This window comes from Artemia franciscana, chromosome 5 (genome assembly GCF_032884065.1).
Source record: "Artemia franciscana chromosome 5, ASM3288406v1, whole genome shotgun sequence".
NCBI classification, from domain to species: Eukaryota; Metazoa; Arthropoda; class Branchiopoda; order Anostraca; family Artemiidae; genus Artemia; species Artemia franciscana.
This window is the reverse complement of record NC_088867.1, coordinates 11,189,282-11,212,246: the sequence shown is the minus strand read 5'-3', so window position 1 is coordinate 11,212,246 and position 22,965 is coordinate 11,189,282. Positions and strand designations below refer to the sequence as shown.

Below are 22,965 nucleotides of genomic sequence, written 5' to 3'. Positions count from 1 at the left end.
TATGCTTTACCCCCCCCCCCCCACTAATGTGCAAACGTATAGCCTAAATTTTTTTCAAAAGTAACGAAGAAACTAACGAAGAAACCGGTATGTTCTCGAGTTTTACACATCGTAAACTTGAGTGAGTGGCGTATAATATACAAGTACCACAATTTTTAATGGAGAGAGAGCCGGATTTCCCGATATTATTTAAAAACGATCAGAAATTTGATTAAAAAAAAGTTTTTTCAGCTGAAAGTAAGGAGCAACATCAAAACTTAAAATGAAAACGGACATTATCAGCACTTATTGGCATTTCAATAAGATATTGGATGTAAAAATAAAAACAATCAAATGGGACTTGGAGAAGACCCCATTACTCCCTTCCGACTTCCATGATCAAACTACGACCAATTTGACCTACCTAGTTCTAGTCCGAATATTATTATAGAAACACCAACTCTTATTTTCTTTTTCATTCATAAAATTATATTCACTGCATATCTACCTTCTCATTTTTCAATGATTTCATTTCTGTTTTATTGGCAAATGAATTACTTGCACTCATATCCACTTTTGAAAGTCTTAAAACAAGAAATAATGTTGAACTGATGGATTTTAGGGAGTAAGGTAGAGTGTTTAGGGAGTTTTAGTTTTAGTTTTAGGGATTTAGGGAGTTTTAGGGATTTTAGGGAATATTGATTTTAGGGAGTTTTAGGGATTTTTGGGAGAATCTTGAAATATCAGGGAGATAATTTTTTACCTGAGCAAACGTTGCAAAACAAGAAGTATAAAATTTTTTGCCATTTTGAGATCAACTATGCTCACCTATTTTCTCTGATTTAATTATTTACTTAAATTTAGATTTTCAAGACACTTTAAAAGAAGCCGAAAGTGCAAATCTAAATACTCCTTTTCTCTTATAATTATCTGTTTTATTGTAAAATTTTCTAGTTATAGCCCTTTTCAACACATTGTCATACTTAGTCCCATCTACTTAAATCGAGGAATGACAATAGTCGTTTTCCCGTCTTAAGGTTGTGTCTGACATTTTCATTCTGAAATAATTGCCAAAAACTATTTAGGCTATTCTCAAAGGGAGGATCAAGGGGAGGGTAGTGCAGATCAAGAAAAATCGTACATTACCCTGATGATCCTCCCTTTGAGTTCAGCTGGTATTAGCCCATAATGGGGCTATTTAGAAGGAAACATGCTAAGAAAACACTTCTTACTTCATAATATACAGGAAAACTGTGGTTAGCACATTTTGAAGGCGCTAGCACAATACTTTACCCTACACCCCTAATGTGTAAAAAAAAAAGCCCAAATTACATATTTCCCATCAAGGGCTGTTCTTGAGCAAAATCTTTGGGGAGGCCCAATGTGACAAGGGCGCCAATGAGCAAAATCTTGGAGGAGGGCAATGTGACAAAGGTGCCAATAATTGACCAAATTGACAGATTTATTATTCTAAAAGAAACTAAAAATGGAAAAAAAAGGAAAAGCGGGTGTCAAAAAAATCTAAGGGGCTCGAAGTCCTCCCCGATCCCCCTGGATCCACCTGTATTTCCCAAGTATGTTGCCATGCGTTACTCTTGTTTCAAACTGTGTACCCATATATGGGAATCAACGCTGATGAAACCATGAAAGAAAAAAAACACATAAGAAAATATATAATTTGGGCTATATACTTTCACATTAGGTGGGGGGGGGGCAAAGTTTAGTGAAAGCGCCTTCAAAATATGTCTGCTACAATTTTTGCTTTATGTGAAGTAAGAATTGTTTATTTACCATGGTTCCTTCTCAATAGCCCTAATTATGGGAAAATACTGAACACATTAACAAATATTATTTCCAATTACTTACGGAGTTGAAAAATGTCAGATTCGATCCTTTATTCGTGGTACCGAAGATTTTAAGCATCCCGATGTTTGGCCCTTAAAAGAAGTTAGTCCTAAGTAATAAAGCTTACGGATTTTGAAATCTCATCAGTCTTACTTAATCTGAAACCCTTTCAAGCGTATTTGGCTTGTGCGTCAAGGCCCCCATGTTTTTACAAGAAATCAAAACATTAACCTAAAACCCTTTCCCACGTTCAGCCTGTTTTCACCTTGTTTGGCTTTAGTGATTTTATCTCTGAACAATTTTGACTTCTTGCTGCGTCCAAGAAGGTAGTTAGTGAGTAATTTGATAATCGCAATTCATCCCCTGACCCGCCCTCACGTGACGGCAGCTGCTTTGCAGCAGGTGGCTACCAGCATCAGTTTGAATCGTGGGAAACATTCTTTAGTTTTAAGTTTCTCACGGTTTGGGACATGGAAGGCGGTCCGAGCATGCTTTTTCCTGATTGGCCAGCGATGCAGCACGGGCTAAGCACACGCGCTTTTGAGTATAAGTTCTCGAGTGACGATTTCAAGTTATCATTTTGAGTTTAGATTTCTCCGTGCAAACTTGTTTGAAAATGGCTCCACATTATTCTACTGCCTTGGATTTATCCACTCAGGATATACCGATATCAAGAACAGTGCAATATAAAAAGGTTACGAAACCGATGCTCGAACGACAAAGAAGAGCTCGTATCAATCGGTGTTTAGATGAGTTGAAGGACTTAATGGCTGAGGCCCTAGTTACAGAAGGTGAAAATGTGACACGCCTTGAAAAGGCAGATATTTTAGAACTTACAGTGAACCACCTTCAAAAATTAAGAAGGGAAAACAGAATTCGTGCAAATCCCATGACAGCAACTGACCGATTCCGCGCTGGCTTCACCACTGCTGCTCGCGAAGTGTCTGTGTTCCTTGCAGCTACTCCCGGTGTTGATATTTCCCTCGGAACCCGACTTCTCTCTCACCTTGGACATACTTTAAATACATTAAATACCACAACCTATGAACAGTATCCAGAATCACCTCTATTTTTTAATTCTAACGTAATGAGGCCATCAAGTCACGCCTCTAGTGGTTATGGTAGTTTATCAGAACAATGTGAAGGCACCCTAAGTCCCATCCCAGAACGACTAGATTCGCCTCTCTCCTCATCTAGTTCTTCGATCTGGAGACCCTGGTAAAGAACAGCTAATATAGTACCACTCCCAAGATCTCGAAGTCTTCCAGTGTGCCTTGATTCAGTGTGATACTGAATTTGTGATTGTTCTGTGATACTTGTATATTTTCATGTATAGTGTATGTCTTATTTAATTTCGCTTATCGCCAATATTTTTCAAATGAATTTATTCAAATACTAAATTACTGTATTTGGTTTAGGTGAAGATCAAAGTGAATGCTGCTTTCACATTTATTAAGTAGAACAATAATTAGTAAATTTCCAGCATTCATGGAGACTTTGCTTAGTTGCCAAATTGTCTTATCTTTGCTTTTAATCTTAGGCCTCTAGACATTTTTTTTTAATAGATTCAGACTACATCACAACCTGGGAAGGTATAGGAAAATCATCCTTTACATAGGCTACTTTCATAATCTAAAGTAGGCCTAGGTAAGGTGAAACGTGATTACAAAGAAAAATAAAACTAAGTATGCAATGGCCGTCGGATCTTACTCGTCAGCTGAACGATTTATTCATGATGCCTTATTTACTTCTATGAGCACGGAAAAAAACTTGGCTGTTGAGAAATCTAAGGAGTAGAAAAAACTTACAGGTAAGGAAGGGTGTTTAAATATTCACTAGAAAAGGATTCTAGGTGGAAAACATTCTGACAAATGGAGAATGTGTACAACACTAAACGGTTGAATTGGAAATTACCCCTTTTCTTTCAAAGTCACTTTTCTATACTAATAAGAATATTCTCTAATATGCATGAAAGCTGGGAGTACAAAGGATGACGAAACAATTTCAGTCGCCAGACTGCATGTTTCATAAGTCAATTTAATTCAGGTCTTAAAAAATGGACTTTGCGATATTCTTCATTTTTAAGTACGTAAGAATAAATTCAAAAGTATTTTGGAAACTTTCGACAAGATTTTTTACGGATAAAATTTCTTCTACCAAATAAAAATGAAATGCAGCAGCCTAACTTATCCGTTTTTTTTTTTTTCGCTACTTCGGGTGAGATCCTAATCGAGTTTGATTTCAAGAAAGTTTAAACCCAGATTAAGTTTTAAGTAACTGGTCCCGCAAACATTCTGTAGAATTTTTTTTTCTTCAATAAAACTATTCTGAAAAAAAGATATTAACTTGAAAAATAGTATTAAACCAACTTTTTCCTGATGTTTTTGAAAAGCAGCCGAGTCCAAATTAACATTAGTCACTCCGGCCCCCATGCCCACAGCGCTTGGAACTTTCATTTCGCATTCATTTTAAGAGCAAAAAGAATATTCTTGTGGCTTTTACTTGGTATCTGTGCGACTGGTTTAGAAGTGATGAAGCTTGCCCCTTCCTCTTTACGTGCCACAGCAAGTCACTTTTTTTTCTTTTTTTTTTGCTGTTGCATTGGTGATTTCTCTTTTCGTTGTATATATATATATATATATATATATATATATATATATATATATATATATATATATATATATATATATATATATATATATATATATATATATATATATATATATAGCCACCACACAAGTTCTGTCGGAAATTAAAGTTTGGTTAATGCTAATGAAATAAAACAAAATATAAATGAAATATAAAACTTTATCAACAAAATTATGGAAACTACAACAAAGAATTATGAAGGGGTGCCGTCCAGACCGTATTATATTAAATACTTAACCTAACCAAAATACCAATTAAATGTTTAATTAAAATATAGCTACAATGCAGTTTTCCATCGTCCAAAGCTAATAATATCTGGTAAAAAGACCATGAAAACCGGCTATTGTCTCATGTTCGCAGTACAAGATCGAGTCAGGTGGATGTAAGACAAAAGTACCAAAATTTAAGTTCAGAGACTAGGCTACAGGTAAAACTGGACCAATTAAAAAAAAAAAAAGAAAAAAAAATGTTCTATATGCAATTTAAGATGCATTATAATTTTATGATAAGTTTTATGATAAGAGATATTAGAGTACATAAGAAGATTTGGACAAGTAAGATAGTACCGGCGATGCATTATGGAGCAGAGATCTGGGGCTATCGGAAAGGTCCAAAACTTGAGGTGGTTATGATGAGATATTATAAGAGGATGTTAGGACTATGGGATTCGTTTAGTAATTTGGTAATCCAGGAGGATTTAGAGCTAGTATCGCTGCGATCTATGAGGCTAGTGACCATGTTGAGGTATTGGGTTAGGATACTGGGTATGCAGAGATTTACGGTAGCAAAGGCAGCATACTTAGAGGCGTTGAGACAGTAGTAAAACAGGGTGGCCGGCGGAGATTAAGGATATCTTAGATAAGTGTGGATTAGGGGATTGGTGGAATGAAGGAAAGGGGATTATGGGTATGGAGGAAATAGTAATAAAAAGGTACAAGAGAGGTTGAAGAACCAAGAAATACAGATATGGTGGGCAAGTCTGGGTCGTTAAATTTGTATAGACAGATAAAGGGTAGTTGGGGGGAGGAGGTATTTTGGAAGGTTGGGTTTAGTAGAGAGGATTTGAAGGCTTATTTGGATTGGAGGGGAAATGGATTTTTGATTGGGGAGAAAAGAAAGTATCAAGGGAGAAAAGGGGAGAAGGTAGAATCTTTTCCTTGTCCTATGTGTGGTTCTCAGGATGAAAGTTTAATACATTTTTTGTGTGAATGTGTCGAATTGAATGATTGGAGGCGAGAGATGTATGGTAAAGAAAAATTGAATGAGATATGAATCCTAGATAGAATGAAAAAGACAAATTTCCTGAGTATTAAAAGGATAGCAAGATTTGTAAGGATCGCAGCGGCACATCGGGAGCGTTTTCTTTAAATAGTATTAATTTAATTTAGTTAATTTGTTGTTTGTTTGTTGTTATGTAATTTTCCTATGGCCCACGGGCTTTTTCTGGAATAAATTATTATTATTATATACTAGAAAAAAATCCACTATGCTTATTATAAGCCAGTACAATACAAAAGTTAATAAGACGTTTCCATCACTTGACTATATTGACTTTAATACAGTCGGAAAGATAGTGGAACTTTATTCAACCTTTTCAAGAAATTAAGGAGAGTATAGTCAATAGCAGAAGACTTCAGAGACATTTCAAATAGGCTACTAGAAAAAAAATAGATGTATCGAGTCCTGAAGCTGAACAATTACTCATTCTTCTTTCAGAAATAAACATATAATAATAGGGTCTAATATCATATTGATAATATAATAATCATATATAATATAGTAATATAATATGTACATATATTATGATATACATTTATATCTAATATAATAACAGTTCACTTGCTTAAATCTTTTGTTGTGTTGAAGTAGGTCTTAAAAAAGCTAAAACCTAAAAAAAAAGTTTTGATCAAGGACTAACTTATTAAAAGGGTAAAAATGCTTAGGAAGACGGCTTTCTCAGAGCTCGATGTCTAATTAATTCAAATCCATCCTTTTCTTCCATCGAATTTATTCCTATCCCTCCTACAGGCATGCACGCAGGATATTGTCAGTGAACGGGGATGGGCGGCACCAACAATATTTATTTAAGAGGGAAATCATAAAAATTGATTTGATAATTTGAACAAGAAATACCAGGATTTCAAGAAAATTTGGGATTCCAATGGAGTGGGCTGAGCCTCTGAGCATCCCTCTCCCACCTGTTGGTATCCTTGTATAGTCCTCTCCAATCTACTTTCTGTTCTATTTCTTTTTGCATTGCGACAATAATGCAAATAAACAGAGAGGTCACATAGCAGTGATATTCCCAAATTATACCTCTCTGCATCTTCTATTTTTTATTGTACTTATTTAAAAACTTATTTTCTTACTTATGAAGAAAAAAAAAATCTGAAATAAAATGCTTCGTTTACAAACTAGATAAAAGTAAAATCCATCTCATAATGTAAATTTTCAAATTTGAAAAATAATCTCACATCGGGCCTTATTGTGGCTCGGGCCTAGGAGATTCTCCCTTTACCTCACTGCTTTTGATGGCACCTTGAGCCAATGTTTCACCTCATGGGTGGCATCACAATTATGTTCTTTGCAAAGATGGATCCAGAGCATTTTTTTGAGGGTAGCATTGTGACAAGGATGCCAATAATTGACCAAATTAACAAGTTTAGCTAAAAAAAAAGATAAAAGAAAAAAGCAAATGAGGGAAAATCTTGGGGGATGCGGTCCCACCTGGATCCACCCCTGGTACCTTGATGTGAGCCTGGCGAGATTTTGCATGAGAGGGAAGTAAATCCAACGGAAGAGAAACTTTTTCTTCGCGATATGCAAACGTTGTACCTTTTTATTTATCTTTGACCCTGAAAGTGTGCAGTGACTTACTTTTTCTTCTCAAATGTTTTAAATCCTTATTGAAAGGTGCAGATGCGACCCGCAGGCATAATATAAAACTCGGACTTATTCTTAACATTAAAGATAAGGCCAATTGTTACATGACGATTGGCTTGATAAGGCCAAAATAGAAGATAAGGCCAATCGATATGGTCAATATAAAGTCCCTGTTCCATCATCTAAGAAGTTGCAAAAATAACCTAGATTTTCGTGATCTCTTCCCCTATAATTTATATTGTATCAGATTAACGACGCTTTTTGACTACAAAGGTCCCTGCGTCGGCCCTGCAGTGCATTGCTGCAGCATGATTCGATCTCTGGGTCCCGTATTACCAAGCTAAGGTCGTATCCACTGCGCCACCACAGGACCTATAATTTATATGCTGTGTAAAATATATATTTTCAAAATATGATTTCCCCGCTTGTTTCAAAATATCCACATGTAATATTAAACAGGAAATAAAATTCAGGTGGCAGGTAGATATCTAATAATCTTTTTCATAAGGCAATGAAAAGTTAAGATGCTCCTGCAAAATTAAGTCCTGTAATGTTATTTAGCAACATTTCAGTATCTTGAATGTTCTAGAATGGGCCTTGGCCACATGGGCAAAGTAGAGAAAGGGCCCTTGGCCCGTGAAGTGACTTTTAGTCAAAAGCTGGTTCATAATATCTCATAGGTATCACGTTGTATTTTCCAGATTTACTTAGTAAAGACCAGATTTTTTATTAATTACAGCGTAATTTTGTAGTGGTGGGGGGAGGGGGTTTGGTTGTTTTGTTTTGTCACTAATGTATTTCATGCTATCTATTTTTGCTTTTCTCGTTAGTTGTACAAGCATAGAAGACCAAATGCAATAGAAAGTCAAAACCTTATTCAGATAGAAAATTACATGAGTCAGGTTTTTACCAATGATGGACACTGACAGTGGAGTCAGGAAGCTATATAATTCACTGGATTTTTCTACTCCCGATTTTGTCCCAAATCAATGTATGTGACTACTAGGATTAGCTAATTGCCTTAACACGTATTTCACAGAGGCTAGCTAGCCTATTATCCAGATTAAAATTTATTAAAATTCTAGTTGATTGACTTTTGGCTATCTTGGAAATGGGTTAGGTTAGGAAAATAAAACTTTCAGGGATGAGTCTAAGGGCTAAAGTATGTCATGGGAAGGTATTTTGAAGTACCTACCTCTACTCCTTCTCCCTCTAGAAGGTCCTGACCTTTGATAACTTTAAAAAATATGTGTGTTATAAAAGTGGAACCTTGCAAAATAGATTCTCTGTTTGAATGAAGTACAATTGTTTTCAGCCTCACAACTATGCTCAATCCCAATTTATGAGGTTTTAAAGATATGCAAATAGGCTACATTTCCTAAATTTTTATCAGGAATTGCATTTTCAGAACTAAATGTAGAGAAAAGGCAACTGGTGACTGAAAATTAAAGTATAATGTTGTTTTTTGAAAATTCCTAGATTTGTTTCCCCATTAGATTTTTAAATATTCTTTTTATGTTTTATTTGATAAATACCTGTTTTTTCTTGTGTTTAATTAAAAAAGAAGAGAAACCAACAAAATACCTCCCCTGGAATTTGAAAATACAGTGTACCCCCCTCCTAAATTTTCATAAATCTAAGACTATGCAGGAGAGTCCTTTTTGCTTGACCAGTCTTATTTTCTATTTTATTATTTATTGCCCTTATTATTTATTATTTTTCACTTCATTCTTATATTTATTCATTTTTGCTTTTTGATCACTTATTTACATATTACTAATTATATATTAATTATTTCTTTATAAGCTACTTTCATTATTATTTCTCTATTTTATTAATATTAGTTATTAATTTTTCTTAAAATTAATCTATAATATCATTTCTATAATACCAATATCTATACAAATGATATTTTCAATTAACTATAAATTGTCTGATTCTCTATGCTGACAACCCAAAGTTGTTTGGTGCAGTCATTCATGAGTCACTACAAGCAGATCTCAACCATACTCAAAACTGGGCAACATGAGCTTCAACATTGACAAATGTTATTCATGTTAGCAAGTCCAACCCAGGTTTCAAGTATGCTATGGTCAATCCATCTGTAAATAACATTCAAGAGCAAAAAGTATAGATGAAGAAAGGGATCCTGGAATCATTATTGACAACCAGTGTAAATTCCATTTAAACTGCAAGAAGACTGTCTCATGTAAGCTCTGTCCTAGCATTCTAAAACAATAACTAGGTCCAGTAGGTCTCTCTATGTTTTATAAGGTTGTTCAAGGCCCTTGTCAGACCAGTGCTTGATTTTGGAATGTGCATATCATCATCAGGATACAGGGGGGATGTGTTGCTTCTAGAAGGGGTGCAAAGGAGAGCCACCAAGGCAACTAAACTAAGGCAACAACTAAGAGCTGATATGCATATGACATATGAGCTTACCCCCTGAGACCCCCCTCCAATCCATATGTCAATTTCCCAAAATATTGGCACTGATAGGAGGAGACATTCAAAGAAGCTGTTCAAACCATCTGTCAAAACTCAACACCAACCACAGTTTTTCTCCTGCCATGTAGTAAAACACTAGAATGATCTATCAAATACAATGTTCTCAGCACCTAGTGATGAAGTTTACAGTAAATTATTAGATGTTGATCAGAATAGTATACCCTGGAAGCACCGATGGAATGCATTTGATGTTTAGTCATTCACATCATCAAGTATAGAGGAACTAACATCTTAATTTGCTTTGAAGTGCAAATTGAAGTAATTTATTGTTCTTATTAATGTTTACATTATTACCAGGCTTTCTTGACATAAATACAAAAAGACTGGTCTGTGCACATACCTCTTGTTTTATTACAGAATTTTTTTATAATGTTAAAAAAAGACAAATTATCATGTGGTTATGACTCCAACACCAGCTTAGAGTCAGATTGCAAGCTCTCCAATGATCTAGGTGTCTTGCTTCAGTGTGGTCATAGCACTGAAATGATGGATGCACTTTGAATAGCATAAGTTGATTCTGAAGAACCAGAAAGTAATGGAACATCACTTAAGTCATACAGTCACAAACAGTTGAGCACAAAGCATACCACTGGTCATTCCAGTTGGTCCTAAGTTGGACAAGAACTCTGCAAAGCTTATCATGAGAGCTGCTAGGTCTTCAACTGAAACTTCTACCTCTTCTACTGTTGTGCAATCAGTAAATGAAATTCTTCTTTTGGTATACCTTGCTCAAATGGAAGAAAGAAATTATGGCAGCCTCAACCATGGAAGCATCTTTGGAAGAAAGTAGCCTTTTGGATGGTTGTAGCACATTAACTGACTTCTTCCTTTGGTTCTACAGCTTGATGCTTCTGGAACAGATTCTTAAGCAGAATAACCTGTACTTGCAGCAAAAATCAATAAGCTAGACTCATATAAGATCTTCAAGCCCCAAACCATACCTAAATTCTTGAATTTCTTAGGCATCAACATAATCAAGTCACATCATAACCTACAGATTTGACAATTTACTGGGAGGACTCTGGTGATGTGCAGGTCTCAGCCATTTGTGAAAGCATGAGTAGAGACAGATTCTGCCAAATTCAACAATTTTTTGCATTTCAATGACAACCATGCAATACCCGCTTAATTGTTTTCTGGACAAAAAATCACAACGACTGACAAAGCAAGTTCTTGATGGTATCTGATGTACAGGCTTCTACTCAAAAGTTTTTTGTTTTGTACATTACCTCAGTGAGTGATTTGCTGTTGATAAGTTATTGATGTATCTTAACAGGTAATTCATCATGCCAAGCAAGGTCTGGAGCTCTTCTTTGTTGACTGGGGTTTTCATCTGTTTTAAGGCTTTTAACTTTTCAAGATGTATACCATTGTCTGAGATTATGCACCAAAAGTATGGTATGTAGGTTTATTAATATAAATGCCCAAACAAGCTTTGCTTGTTTTGGCTTACAACCCCAGTACACATACAAATGAAATCAACCTGAAAAAGGAGAGGAAAATGAAAAAAATAAAAATATTCAATTACCCTACATTCCGATCGATACGGGATTACACTTCAAAAACGACAAAAAAGACAAAAAAAAAACAGAAACTAAAACCCCTTGACCAGTATTGCCTAAAGCAAGACCAACATTTTGGCTCCACTCAACTATCAAAAGCATAAATATTAAGGCAAAATAGCTCTAATTCCCGTCGAAATTCACGAAAATTATTCATATTTCTTGAAGTTGTAGGCAAACAATTCCATGCATGGGGTCCTAGATGCTGAATAGAAAATCGAGATCTACTGGTAATAGCAAGCGGATGACGAATTATATTGGACTGTCTTGTAAAATGTGTATGAATATCATTTCCTAACTCAAACTTACTTTTAAAACACATTGGTAAACAATTTTTAAAATATTTATATATAGGCTTCTATATAAAGTAACAAGTCCTGCTAAAGGCATGATTTTGCAATCTATATACCTCTTTTGTACCGAGTCTTTAAAACCAGCGTCACATAACTCTCTTATTCTGCAAAACTCGAATAGGATGGAGATGAGAAGGAAATATAGTGCCCCAAACAGTACAACAATAGTGCAGATAATTAGTCACACTTGATTAATTTCATTCTGTTTCTTGGATCAAGGTCCATACCCAATGTATACTGTATAAAACTCCATTTCAATGTAAATAAAAAGTAGTGAAACAAAAAGACTCAGAATTGGCATTTCCCTGTTAGATATTCCTAGAATGCTGGATACTCAGAGGGTATCTTTTGTAAGCTGAAGCTGAAATTCCCTGAATCTGTCTTCCAGGTCTTTTACTTCACCTTGATCCAATCATGTATTTCTTATTGTCCTACTGTATGGATCTCTACTTTCTAGTCTAATTAGTATAGCATCTCTGTGAAAGAAGCCAAGATTAGTTTTAAAGTTTTTAAATCTATCTGCTGTTCAGTGTATGTCCTTGCTTGCGGGTTGTCATTTTTTTAGAACCTTCAAATGTGTGGGGATTGATTTTTTAAAGGTAAATTTTAATCTGTAAATTGTGACAAATGATTTTTATTTGTTATTTATATTATTTTTCTGTCTCAAAATTTGGATTCTTTATGATAATGAATATTCTTTATGAATATTTTTCATTATGATTGATTTAAATTTGGTTAATTTTCAGTTGGTTACAAAAAGATGGTGCAGTTTATTTTATGATATATTAGTTTTTAAATTGTTTTGTAAAAGCGGTGTTATGTACGTAAGCCTACGTGTGTATATACGCAGACCATATAGCATATATATTTTTGTCAGTTCTGTGGCAGTCTGTATTGCCTGATTTAAGTAGTAGGTTTGTTACATTTCAGTGAAATCTGTCTCTTTCATTACCCCTCTCTTGTTCTTTCTCCCTCTCTCCCCTACTGATGTTATAATTGTTTTATGTTTCTAAGTTTATTTCATGATTTCATCCTTTACAGGCCATGGGGGCTTTGTGATTTTATTTGTAGGATGATTTTTTTATTTGTTTGGAATACGTCTTATCTCAGAAATTTTTGTTTTTTGCTGCATGGTTAAATCCTGCTATTAACTCCCCCTTGGTGACAGCTCAAGGAACCATAGCTTACCATTTATAATATTGATAGACCTTCTCTAAAGGGAATCTAGGGAATATTTTCCTGGTCCCTTGAGAATTTGTTTAGCATAGTTTTAACTATTTTGCCGCTCAATGGCTTTGCTGGTCAAAATGGTCTTTGTTGATGATAATGATAATCAATACTATTGCAATAATTTATAGTCATAAGCTCACTCAATGCAAAGGTATAGAGGAGGAGACAGTTTGCCTTTAGATTATCATACAAACCAAATTTCAAAAGCGAAAACCGATTTCGCTGTCTATATATGTTTCTGGTCTTCCAGGGTCAAAGGGGGCAAAAGCCAAAACACTCCCCACCACTTCAGCATGTAAGAAAAGCTATTATATGCATATGATAGTCCAAAATATATGTAATAGCTAAATGATAATAAAAAATACTATTGGGGGTGGAGCTGACCTTCATGGTATTGCATCAATCAGGAGGATACCTTTTTTGTAGGTATGATTTTAATGTTTTACTAATAATTGATAAAGAAACAAGTGTTTATTGTTAAATCTTATTGCCAAAGAATTGATCTTTTAAATGTTATTATTTTGTCTTAGACATTTTGATTTTCTGATATTGATTAAATATTTTCTTTCTTTTTTAGACATTCAGAAAGTTGTTGCTGAATGCGTGGGACTCACTGAGCTCCAACAGAAGAAACAATACCTTCAGAAACTTGCTGAAGAATGTAGCACAACACTCAAACAGAATGTTTATCACAACTGTTCTCCATTAATTGCCGCCTATCGTGAAACATCTAGTAAGTGCAATAGACATTTTATCACAACTATGGATTATGGCACCTATTTCTTTTAACTTTTCAACAAATGAAATCACCATGTTTATCCCCAAAACTCTCCATAAACATTAACATGGTATTTTGACGCAAGTTCTGATGCTAAAGACTGCTTGCTCTTTATTTATGTCCCCCTTCTCTCCAAGGTTGTTTCGAAAGACCCCTTTCTCCCCTCCAAAAAAGAAGAAAAGGGTACTGCCTTTTGTGTTCTGTAATAATTTAGTACATATTTGCCAAAAACAAAGTTTTAATTTCTGTTTTAGTTTTGATCATAACTTGTTTTACTGTAAGTCTAATTTTATATTTATATGTTTGCTTTTCTAAGGGAGGCTAAATTTCACCGTTTTAAAGTAATTCCTCGTTTTATTACCTTTTTTTATTTGTATAACCATTCCCCCGAAAAAGGAACGTGAAAGCTTATCTTTTAAAACAACTTGAAAGTCGAATGGCACTCTGTTTAAATTAGGTTATGTATTTTGAAATTCGAAAGAACTAAACAGAAATTTTATTCAGGTGTTTATTTAAATTAATTGTGTTTATTTAAATTGTCTGTTTAAATTAATTGTAAAATGCAAGTAGGATGATCAAGAGCTATCATTTGCTAAGCTAAGGAACGTTTCGTCTCCACTAGTTTAGTTATTGTTCATCTTCTTTTAATTATATAAAATTAATCAAGCGATTATCTATATAAAATTAATCGATAACGTTTAGTATATAATTTTTTTTTTCAAATGATTGAAATTTTTACAATTGTTGAAGATTTCCCAATATCATAATTAGACACAAGCCTATCATATCATGGTTGCAGTGATAGTTGTAACCTAGTAAAGAACGAATCATAGCCAATAGTAACCGAAAATGAAATGCATATTTTAAACAAAATTGTTTTGTGAAAAACATCGCCATCTATAGCAGATTAAGGAATGGTAACTGTCATTGCGATTAACCTCAACAGTTAAGTTTTGTTTTGAAAACAAAATTTGTATAAATCTTGAAAAATTTCTTATGGCCTATTTTAGTGAAAGAACTGCCACTTCTTTATAGGAGTCAGTTTATCCATTTGCCGCTCTAAGTCATATTTTTTTTTTAAAGAAAAATGGGACCACGTGGCTGCCAAGTTTTTTGAATCCAGGTATAGAAAATGGACAGTCTCCTTTTGCTCTATTTTTTCCTCTCTAAATATTGACTTAGTTCCGGGAATCTTTGGAGAGGTTTCAAAGACCAATCGTTTCTTTTTTCTTGCTGAGTTGAGTGTTTCTAACAAAAAAAATAAATAAAAATGACTTGGGAAGGTGTTTTTTAGTGCAATTTCACCCTGTTTGTGGTGATAAAACTATGTAGAGTGACTCGACCCAATAGTAACCAAAACTCTAAAAAACAAAATTTTGATTTGCAATAGAGTATATCAAAAGAATTGGGTTTTTATGATGATTCCAAATATTTTATGATGATTCCTGAAGTCTAATGTTCCCTATCAGAAGCTACGAGCCTAAAGATTCAAGGAATATTTATGAAAATTGCACCATCAGATTCGGCATCTTAGAGAACCCTATTATAGGACGTTTCAAGCTCCCATATAAGCAAAAAAGTGAATTTTCTTTCTTTGTTTTTTTTTGTTTTTTCGCTAGAAAAAAGATTGCGGATTTATGTTTATTTATTTTTTCCTGTCGTGATTGTATTGAACCAATGGTTCTGGAAGATCGATTGAGGGCTTCTTCGAAAGTAAAATAAGAGTCCTAGTACCCTTTTAAGTAACCGAAAAGATTTCCCCTAAGTCTTATTATCAAAAGTTTGAGACATCCATTTTGTTCAGCATAGTCGAAAGTTTTAACAAATATACCTCGAGGGGTGACATGACCCCCTACATCCCCTGAGAAAAGAGCCTTAAGCTATGAAATTTCCCCACTGTTTACATGAGATATTATTTATTGGGAAGTAGGCAGGCATTTTTTGGAAGTAGGGAGGATGATTCCTGGGGTGGGGTATTTTCCATGGAGACAACTTTTCATAGGTAGAGGTGTTCCCGGGGGTGACCTTTCCAGGGGAAATTTTTGCAAGTGTGAAATTTGCCAGAATTTCTATAGGAAATTCTTTTTATTTATATGACTATCTTTGATGACTCAATTTTACGTGTGCAGATATTCCAGGGGAAATTTTCAGTGAGTTTTGAATTATCTTGTTTTTGAGGGGAGAATCCCGGCATGATTTGAAAAATGATCACAAATTAAATAAAAAGCAAGTCTATCTTCAAATGAAAGTAGGCCAAGGAGAATTTCCTTGGTGATTTTTTTCTGGGAAAAGTTTCAGTGTGGATGCAAATGTCTGGGAGAGGGAACTTTATGCACGAAGAACAATCTATGGTAAAATTTTTCCATGGAGGGAGGAGACGAATTCCCCAGCATTATTTGAAAGACAATTAGAAATTAAATAAAAAATTTAACAAACAGATGTTTTCAACTGAAAATAAGCATTAACATAAACTTACAACGAAAAGAAATTAATCCATATATGAGGGGTACTGCCCCTTCCTCAATGCTTCGTTTTTACCCTAAAGTTTGACTTTGTTCCCGATTATTTCAGTCTACTTCTACCACTACTAACAGTTCACCATAGCACTAAGCCGCCTGAGGCCAACACAGCTAGGTATGCTCCTCCCTCATCCTATTCTAATCTATTAAAACAACCGTCGTTACACACTCCCAGGAAGTTCCCATTTCCTTCAAATCTTTCTTTACGACATCCTCCTATCCCAATTAATTTAGAACGAATCCTGAAATACAAGGGCCGTTTAAAGTGAATAAGAAGCTTTTTTAAAGTACTTAAAAAATTGAGCGTGAAAAGTGAGTATTGAGGAGGAGTAGCTCCCCTCATATACGGAATAATTTATGTCCATGTTCAGTTTTTGTTGGTTTTGCACGAACTAAAATTTTACAAACAGAAAACACAGTGGAGAAACCATTGGGGACAGAAGAATTGCTAATTTGAATTCAGTACCATTTTTATTTGTTATTATTATATTTTATTTGTTATTATTATATATATATTATTATATTATTATATTTAATTTGTTATTATTATATTATTCGGCGCTCAAAGTACCATTGGTAGCACAAAGCAGACTTCTTGAATCGAATCTGCCTTTCCAGTTGAATTATTTATCAGTTACGCATATTATTCTTTGAAAATCAAAATTTCTAAGCCTAAACTATATTTTTTAATTCGTTTGCTTAATCTATTTCTGATCTTAGTATGTATAAACACGCACCCGTGATTTGTCTTCTGGCAAAAAATACAAAATTCCACATTTTTGTAGATAGGAGCTTGAAACTTCTACAGTAGGGTTCTCTGATACGCTGAATCTGATGGTATCATTTTCGTTAAGATTCTACGATTTTAAGCGGGTGTTTTCCCCCTATTTTCATTAATAATGGAAATTTTCTCAGGCTCGTAACTTTTGATGGGTAAGACTTAACTTGATGAAACTTATATATTTAGTCAGCATTAAAATGCGATTCTTTTGATGTAGCTATTGATATCAAAATTCCATTTTTTAGAGTTTTGGTTACTATTGAGCCGGGTCGCTCCTTACTACAGTTCGTTACCACGAACTGTTTGATTGGTCTTTCTGTTGTTGTTGGCATCGCTCACAGCCTTCATGCGTCCTAAACTTATAAATGTTTGTTAATGGATTAAGGTAATTGAAGTACTAAGGACAGTTAAAATAAAATATGATTGTTTGGATTCATTAGCTGCGGAAACTTACACAACCAAAAAAATGAATCTGGATTTCAGACAGCACCATAGAGCTAGTTGAAAGAAGTGTCCTCTCGTAGGTGGTGCAAAAGAACCCTTAAAAGCAGCCCGAAAAGCAGTTAAACTATCAGTCAAACAGGACTGAAAACAGTACTGGTCAAATATTACAAATGAGCTCGAGCATGCGTCTAATCATCATAACAGCAAGAATATATTTGCACTGCTAAAAGAAGCAAGAGGAAAACCTCTTCAGCAGCTGATACGCTGAAAGACAAGCGCGAGAAAATCATTTGATCCGAAGAAGGACAACTGGAACGCTGCCGAGAACACTTCTCTGAAATACTGAACCCCGTTAACATGTAGTCTGCATCCTTTCTCGAGTACTGCTAGGGATATTAAAATATAAATCTGGACCCACCGAGTATCGCAGAAGTACTAAAAGCGCTTAAGTGCATGAAGAGTAATAAGACGCCATGAGAAGATGGAATTCCTTCTGAAATGTACAAGGCTTTGCCAGCCCTATTGTGCCGCCTAACCGACCTGTTTGTCCAAGGCTGGTCTACAAAGACTTTTACAAAAGAATGGAAAGTTTCAGTCCTCGTTCCAGTCTACAAAACAGGGGACAAGACTTTTTGCAGAAATTATAGAGGCATTTCCTTAATTGACCATATAATGAAAATATTTTGCGTCATTCTCTTGAAGAGATTTAAAGATGTGTGTGACAAGATAATCCGTCCTGAACAGGCAGGCTTTAGACCAGGTAGGGGCTCTCCGGAGCAGGTGCTTGTGTTCCGGCTCATCCAGCAACAATGCAACAGATATCACCCACCATTACTTATTGCTTTCATTGATTTCACTGCTGCTTTTGATTCCCTTGTCAGAGAAGAGCTATGGGGGATTATGGCTGAAGATGGAGTGCCACAGGGATTTTCCACGAAGATTTGCATTACGATTTTGAAGGTAGCTTTGTCAGAAACATGGGAATTTACAAATAAATTCTGAAAATGTTAGGAATAGTCACTGCTATTGAATCTATTGTGATCAATCTGTTAGCTGCAAGTAATTAAGTAAAAATAGGCTTTGTGGTTAGCATATGGTATATTAATTTTTAAACACAGGTGGTTGTAATTCCTCTTCATTTCTTGTCCAACTTCAAGATATGACTCTTGCCATTTCTTTTGAAAATTTGACGTTACTTCTTCATTACCTTTAATAAGACGATTAATTTGTATCAAACAGTTAGTCCAAATCAGATCTGCTAAATTAATTCAAGAATTGATGTAGAATTGAGGAGGCCTAGCTTTTCATTGCAGTGGCTTTAGGGACGCTAGACTTAACAGCAGACGACAACACGTGGTTTCCACATGCCATCTAGTTGGTTGGAAAATTTTGCCAAAATGCGATATTGTCCAAAAAGCTTTATAACTTTGAAATAGTCAAAAGAAAATATCTTAGAAATTTGTTTTTTCGAGGTTTAAACATTCCTAAGGTCGGTCCAGTGGGGGGGGGGTGGTGTTTTAATTCTAACCTGCTTGGTACTTTAAGGTAATTTATTTAATGCAAAATTCTATGTAAGCTAATGATAGTTTCTTATACTACTATTAACAACTTACCGTGTCGCCAAGCCACCTGAGGCCAACACAGTTCAGAATGCATAAAATAATATCCATATATAATGCTTTATCCTGAAAACTCCTCTATAGCTCATAGAAGCAAATAATTTGTATTATTTTTAAAACTTTTTTTCACTTTGCAGATATAGAAAGTGAGATCTATCAGACAGGTCATTTGATTGGTGAACAGAAAGACTTGCTTTCGTATTTGCTAGATATCTCTGTTCTCAACGATAAAACTCCCAGCGCGCGTCCTGAATTACTTGCTGTTAAATGCGAAAAAATAGGCCAAGAAGCGGAACTAGTTCAATTGGCTGAAACTGTTGAAGGCCTTTCTGTAAGTATTGATTTTCTTTTTCGAGGAATAGTATGATAATTAACCGTCTTCTATAGTTTTTTTTTAGATCTTTGTTCATTCTACGAGGATACTGGTCTGTCTTTCGTCATTTTCATGTCTCACTTAAATTTTCTCTTTCTAATTATTGTAATTTTTGTTTTTATTTTTCTTCTCATCTTTTTTCTGTTTCATTCTTGACTCCCTTACCTTGTTTAACTTTTTTTAAATGTGTGTTATATTTGCTGATTTACTGATTTGTTTTTTAACTCATTGTTTCCCGCTTTGGTAGCTCGGATTTCTTCCAAACGTGGGTTGTCGTTAGGCTACGTATTTAATATAATACACTCTGGGCGCCCCCTTTCATAATTCTTTGGCGTAGTTTTCATAATTTTGTTACCAAAGTATTGTATTTTCTTCATATTTTGTTTTATTTCACTAGCATTCACCAAACTTCACTTCTTGAGTGCGTACTATATAATACACAAGTACCCTATTGTACTACTCAAACTTTTGAGACTGCAAACAAAAGCCACTTGTTGACCAATATTGGTAAACACATGCATTGCATTTGGAATTAAGACTGTGAAGACGATGTGCTGCTGACGATAGGGGATATTGAGTTCATAATCTAATGAAAGTTTACATTGTGTTTGAGCAGGGGGGATACCCCTAAGCTTGAACAGTGAGCTTTAATAATGATTTATCGAACATTTGGTAAAAGCCTGCTCATAACTTACATTAGGAAGGATCGGCTAAATTAATCTGGACGTATTTTCAAGATATCTTATCTAAGTAAGCTACTAATGAGAAGATGAAATCAAGCTCCTGGATTAGATTATGACTGGATTATAGAAAACAAATCAAAGATATTTTTAAATATTTATGGGAGTAAGTCAAAGTAGCAGCTTTAAGCTGAAGTTAGAGCTTAAAGATGGTGGTGGAAGCGGAAATCTTCTTCCCCCATTTCACCCTATAGTCAAAACTGCAAGAAAAGCTGTTGTACTAAACTAATTTTTGTTAATTTTTTTTTAGGAACTTCTATCGTCTGATAGAAAACAGTTTTTATACCACTGCAACATCCTTGAACTTGATCCTGCCGATTTTTCTGCCTTAGCAAGGTTGAAAGCTTTAATATTCACAGATATCTTTGTCTTAGCCACTTGGAAACCACACGCCAGAGGTCATCAGAGATATCTGGTGAAATCAACCTACAAGCAGGAAGAAGTGGCTGTTGTGAACGTTCGCAACTTAGAACCAGTCAAAGACGCGTTTAAAATTTTATTACCTTACGAGACGAGAGTGTTCCAGTGCGCCGACGCTGAAACTAAGGTAAAAACGCTTTGGGCGTATTACGCCCTCCCATAATTCTGTGGTAGTTTTCATAATTTTGTTGCTAAAGTATTGTATTTTCATCATATTTTGTTTTACTTCACTAGCATTCACCAAACTTCACTTTTCGAGTGTGTATGATATAATTCACAAGTACCCTGTTGTACTAGTCAAATTCTTGAGACTGCAAACAAAAGCCAATTGTCTGCCAATATTGGTAGCTCGTAAGGTACGTAAGGTACCTTACGAGACGAGAGTGTTCCAGTGTGCTGACGCTGAAAGTAAGGTAAAAACGAACTATTGAGTGACTGTAATGAAAGCACAATTATTATTTATGCAGACTAAGCACCCAACTTGTCGGCACTTGCGTTTTAAAGGCCTAAATTCTTAGACCACACTGCTTTTCCATTTTCAAAAATTAAGAGAGAAAGAAACGGGTTTAATTTAAATAAATCAGTGGAACAAAAAAAATATATATATAAAAACTCTAAATAATTAAAGCACAAATCCGAATATTTCGATTCTCTGTCCAGGAGCCTTTTTCAAAAAAAAAAAAACTTAAGGAAAAAGAAACAATGTTTTAAAATAAAATTATCTAAACAAATGACAACTAACACACAAGAGAAAAAAAAAGAACAAAACAACCAGCAAATATATAATCAAACAAATAAAATCATCTAAACAAATGACAACTAACACGCAAGAGAAAAAAAAGAACAAAACAACAAAAAAAAATAAATAACCAAACAGATAAAATCATCTAAACAAATGACAACTAACACACAAGAGAAAAAAAGAACAAAACAACAAGCAAATAAATAATCAAACGAATAAAATTATCTAAACAAATGACAACTAACACACAAGAGAAAAAAAAGAAAAAAGAAAAAAAAAATCATACAAATAAAATCAACTAAACAAATGACAACTAACACACAAGAGAAAAAAAAGAACAAAACAACAAACAAATAAATAATCAAACAGATAAAATCATCTAAACAAATGACAACTAACACACAAGAGAAAAAAAGAACAAAACAACAAGCAAATAAATAATCAAACGATTAAAATTATCTAAACAAAAGACAACTAACACACAAGAGAAAAAAAAAATCATGCAAATAAAATCATCTGAACAAATGACAACTAACACACAAGAAAAAAAAAAGAACAAAACAACAAACAAATAAATAATCAAACAAATAAAATCATCTAAACAAATGACAAATTACACACAAGAGAAAAAAAAAAGAACAAACAAATAAATAGAACTCACATTTTAAAGTCAAATTGCAAGGTTGACACTTGTTTTGGGACAATTATGTAACACACTACTGTTAGAAATTTTAACCTGTCCCCTAATTATAACATAATAAATTAATATTTATAATATTTTGGACGTGGGGTAGAAATACTCGGATTTTTTTATTATTTAAAGTTTTGTTGTTATTTTTTTTATCTTTTGTTTTTCTCCACTGCTTACACTTTGTTCCACTGGTATACACTAAAGAATATAATAAATATAGTCTTCATTTGTAATAGATGCCAATCTAATTTTAAAGAGGATAATAATCCGTGGGTTCTTCGTTTGTCTTGTCGGTGATTAGTCAGACAATTACAGTATTGACAATTACATTGTATTTTTTTCTCCTGTATGCTAGTTGTCATTTGTTTGGATAATTTTATTTTAAAACATTGTTTCTTTTTCCTTAAGTTTTTTTCCCGTATAAAAAGTCTCCTGGACATGGAGTCGAAATATTCAGATTTGTCCTTTAATTATTTAAAGTTCTTTTTTCCATTTTTTTTGTTCCACTGGTTTATTTAAATTGAACTCATTTTTTCTCTTTCATTTTTTGTAAATGGAAAAGTAGTATGGTCTAAGAGATTTGGGCCTATTTGGGCGTTAGGTTGCCACCTTATACACTAAGCCAAAGTCTAAAGATCTACCAGAGATTTGATGATACCCTGCGAATGAAAAGTTAATAACACATTAATTATGTACCACCCAGAAACTAGGTGTAGATATTTTATGTATTAACGCAAAATTTTATACAGCCACATTGTTTTAGACTTGGTATCTGTCTTTGAATTTACTACTGCTGTAGTACTTTTGCCAGTGCAGAAGCCTGTTATTTACCTAGCACCTGACCCTATC

At 34.3% G+C, this 22,965-nt stretch overlaps 2 protein-coding genes across 2 annotated transcripts in view; both read left to right on the top strand.

Annotated features, from left to right (window-relative positions):
• The first annotated feature begins 2,383 nt into the window (after positions 1-2,383).
• LOC136026970 (enhancer of split mbeta protein-like) lies at positions 2,384-3,224 on the top strand. Its single transcript, XM_065703840.1, has one exon. It carries the CDS (start codon positions 2,441-2,443, stop codon positions 3,044-3,046), a length of 606 nt encoding a protein of 201 aa, XP_065559912.1. The 5' UTR covers positions 2,384-2,440; the 3' UTR covers positions 3,047-3,224.
• Positions 3,225-8,223: 4,999 nt separating this feature from the next.
• The window catches only part of LOC136026975 (exocyst complex component 8-like), a 73,607-nt gene continuing 58,865 nt past the window's right edge, over positions 8,224-22,965 (top strand). Inside the window, exons 1-4 of the mRNA XM_065703846.1 lie at positions 8,224-8,347; positions 13,587-13,742; positions 19,288-19,481; positions 20,514-20,810. Coding sequence (XP_065559918.1) covers positions 8,269-8,347; positions 13,587-13,742; positions 19,288-19,481; positions 20,514-20,810 — 726 coding nt within the window. The 5' untranslated portion in view covers positions 8,224-8,268. The remainder of the gene's footprint in view (positions 8,348-13,586; positions 13,743-19,287; positions 19,482-20,513; positions 20,811-22,965) is intronic.

Coding starts and splice junctions, on each gene's coding strand:
- LOC136026970 (XM_065703840.1), top strand. CDS start 2,441: ATGGCTCCACATTATTCTACTGCCTTGGATTTATCCACTCAGGATATA.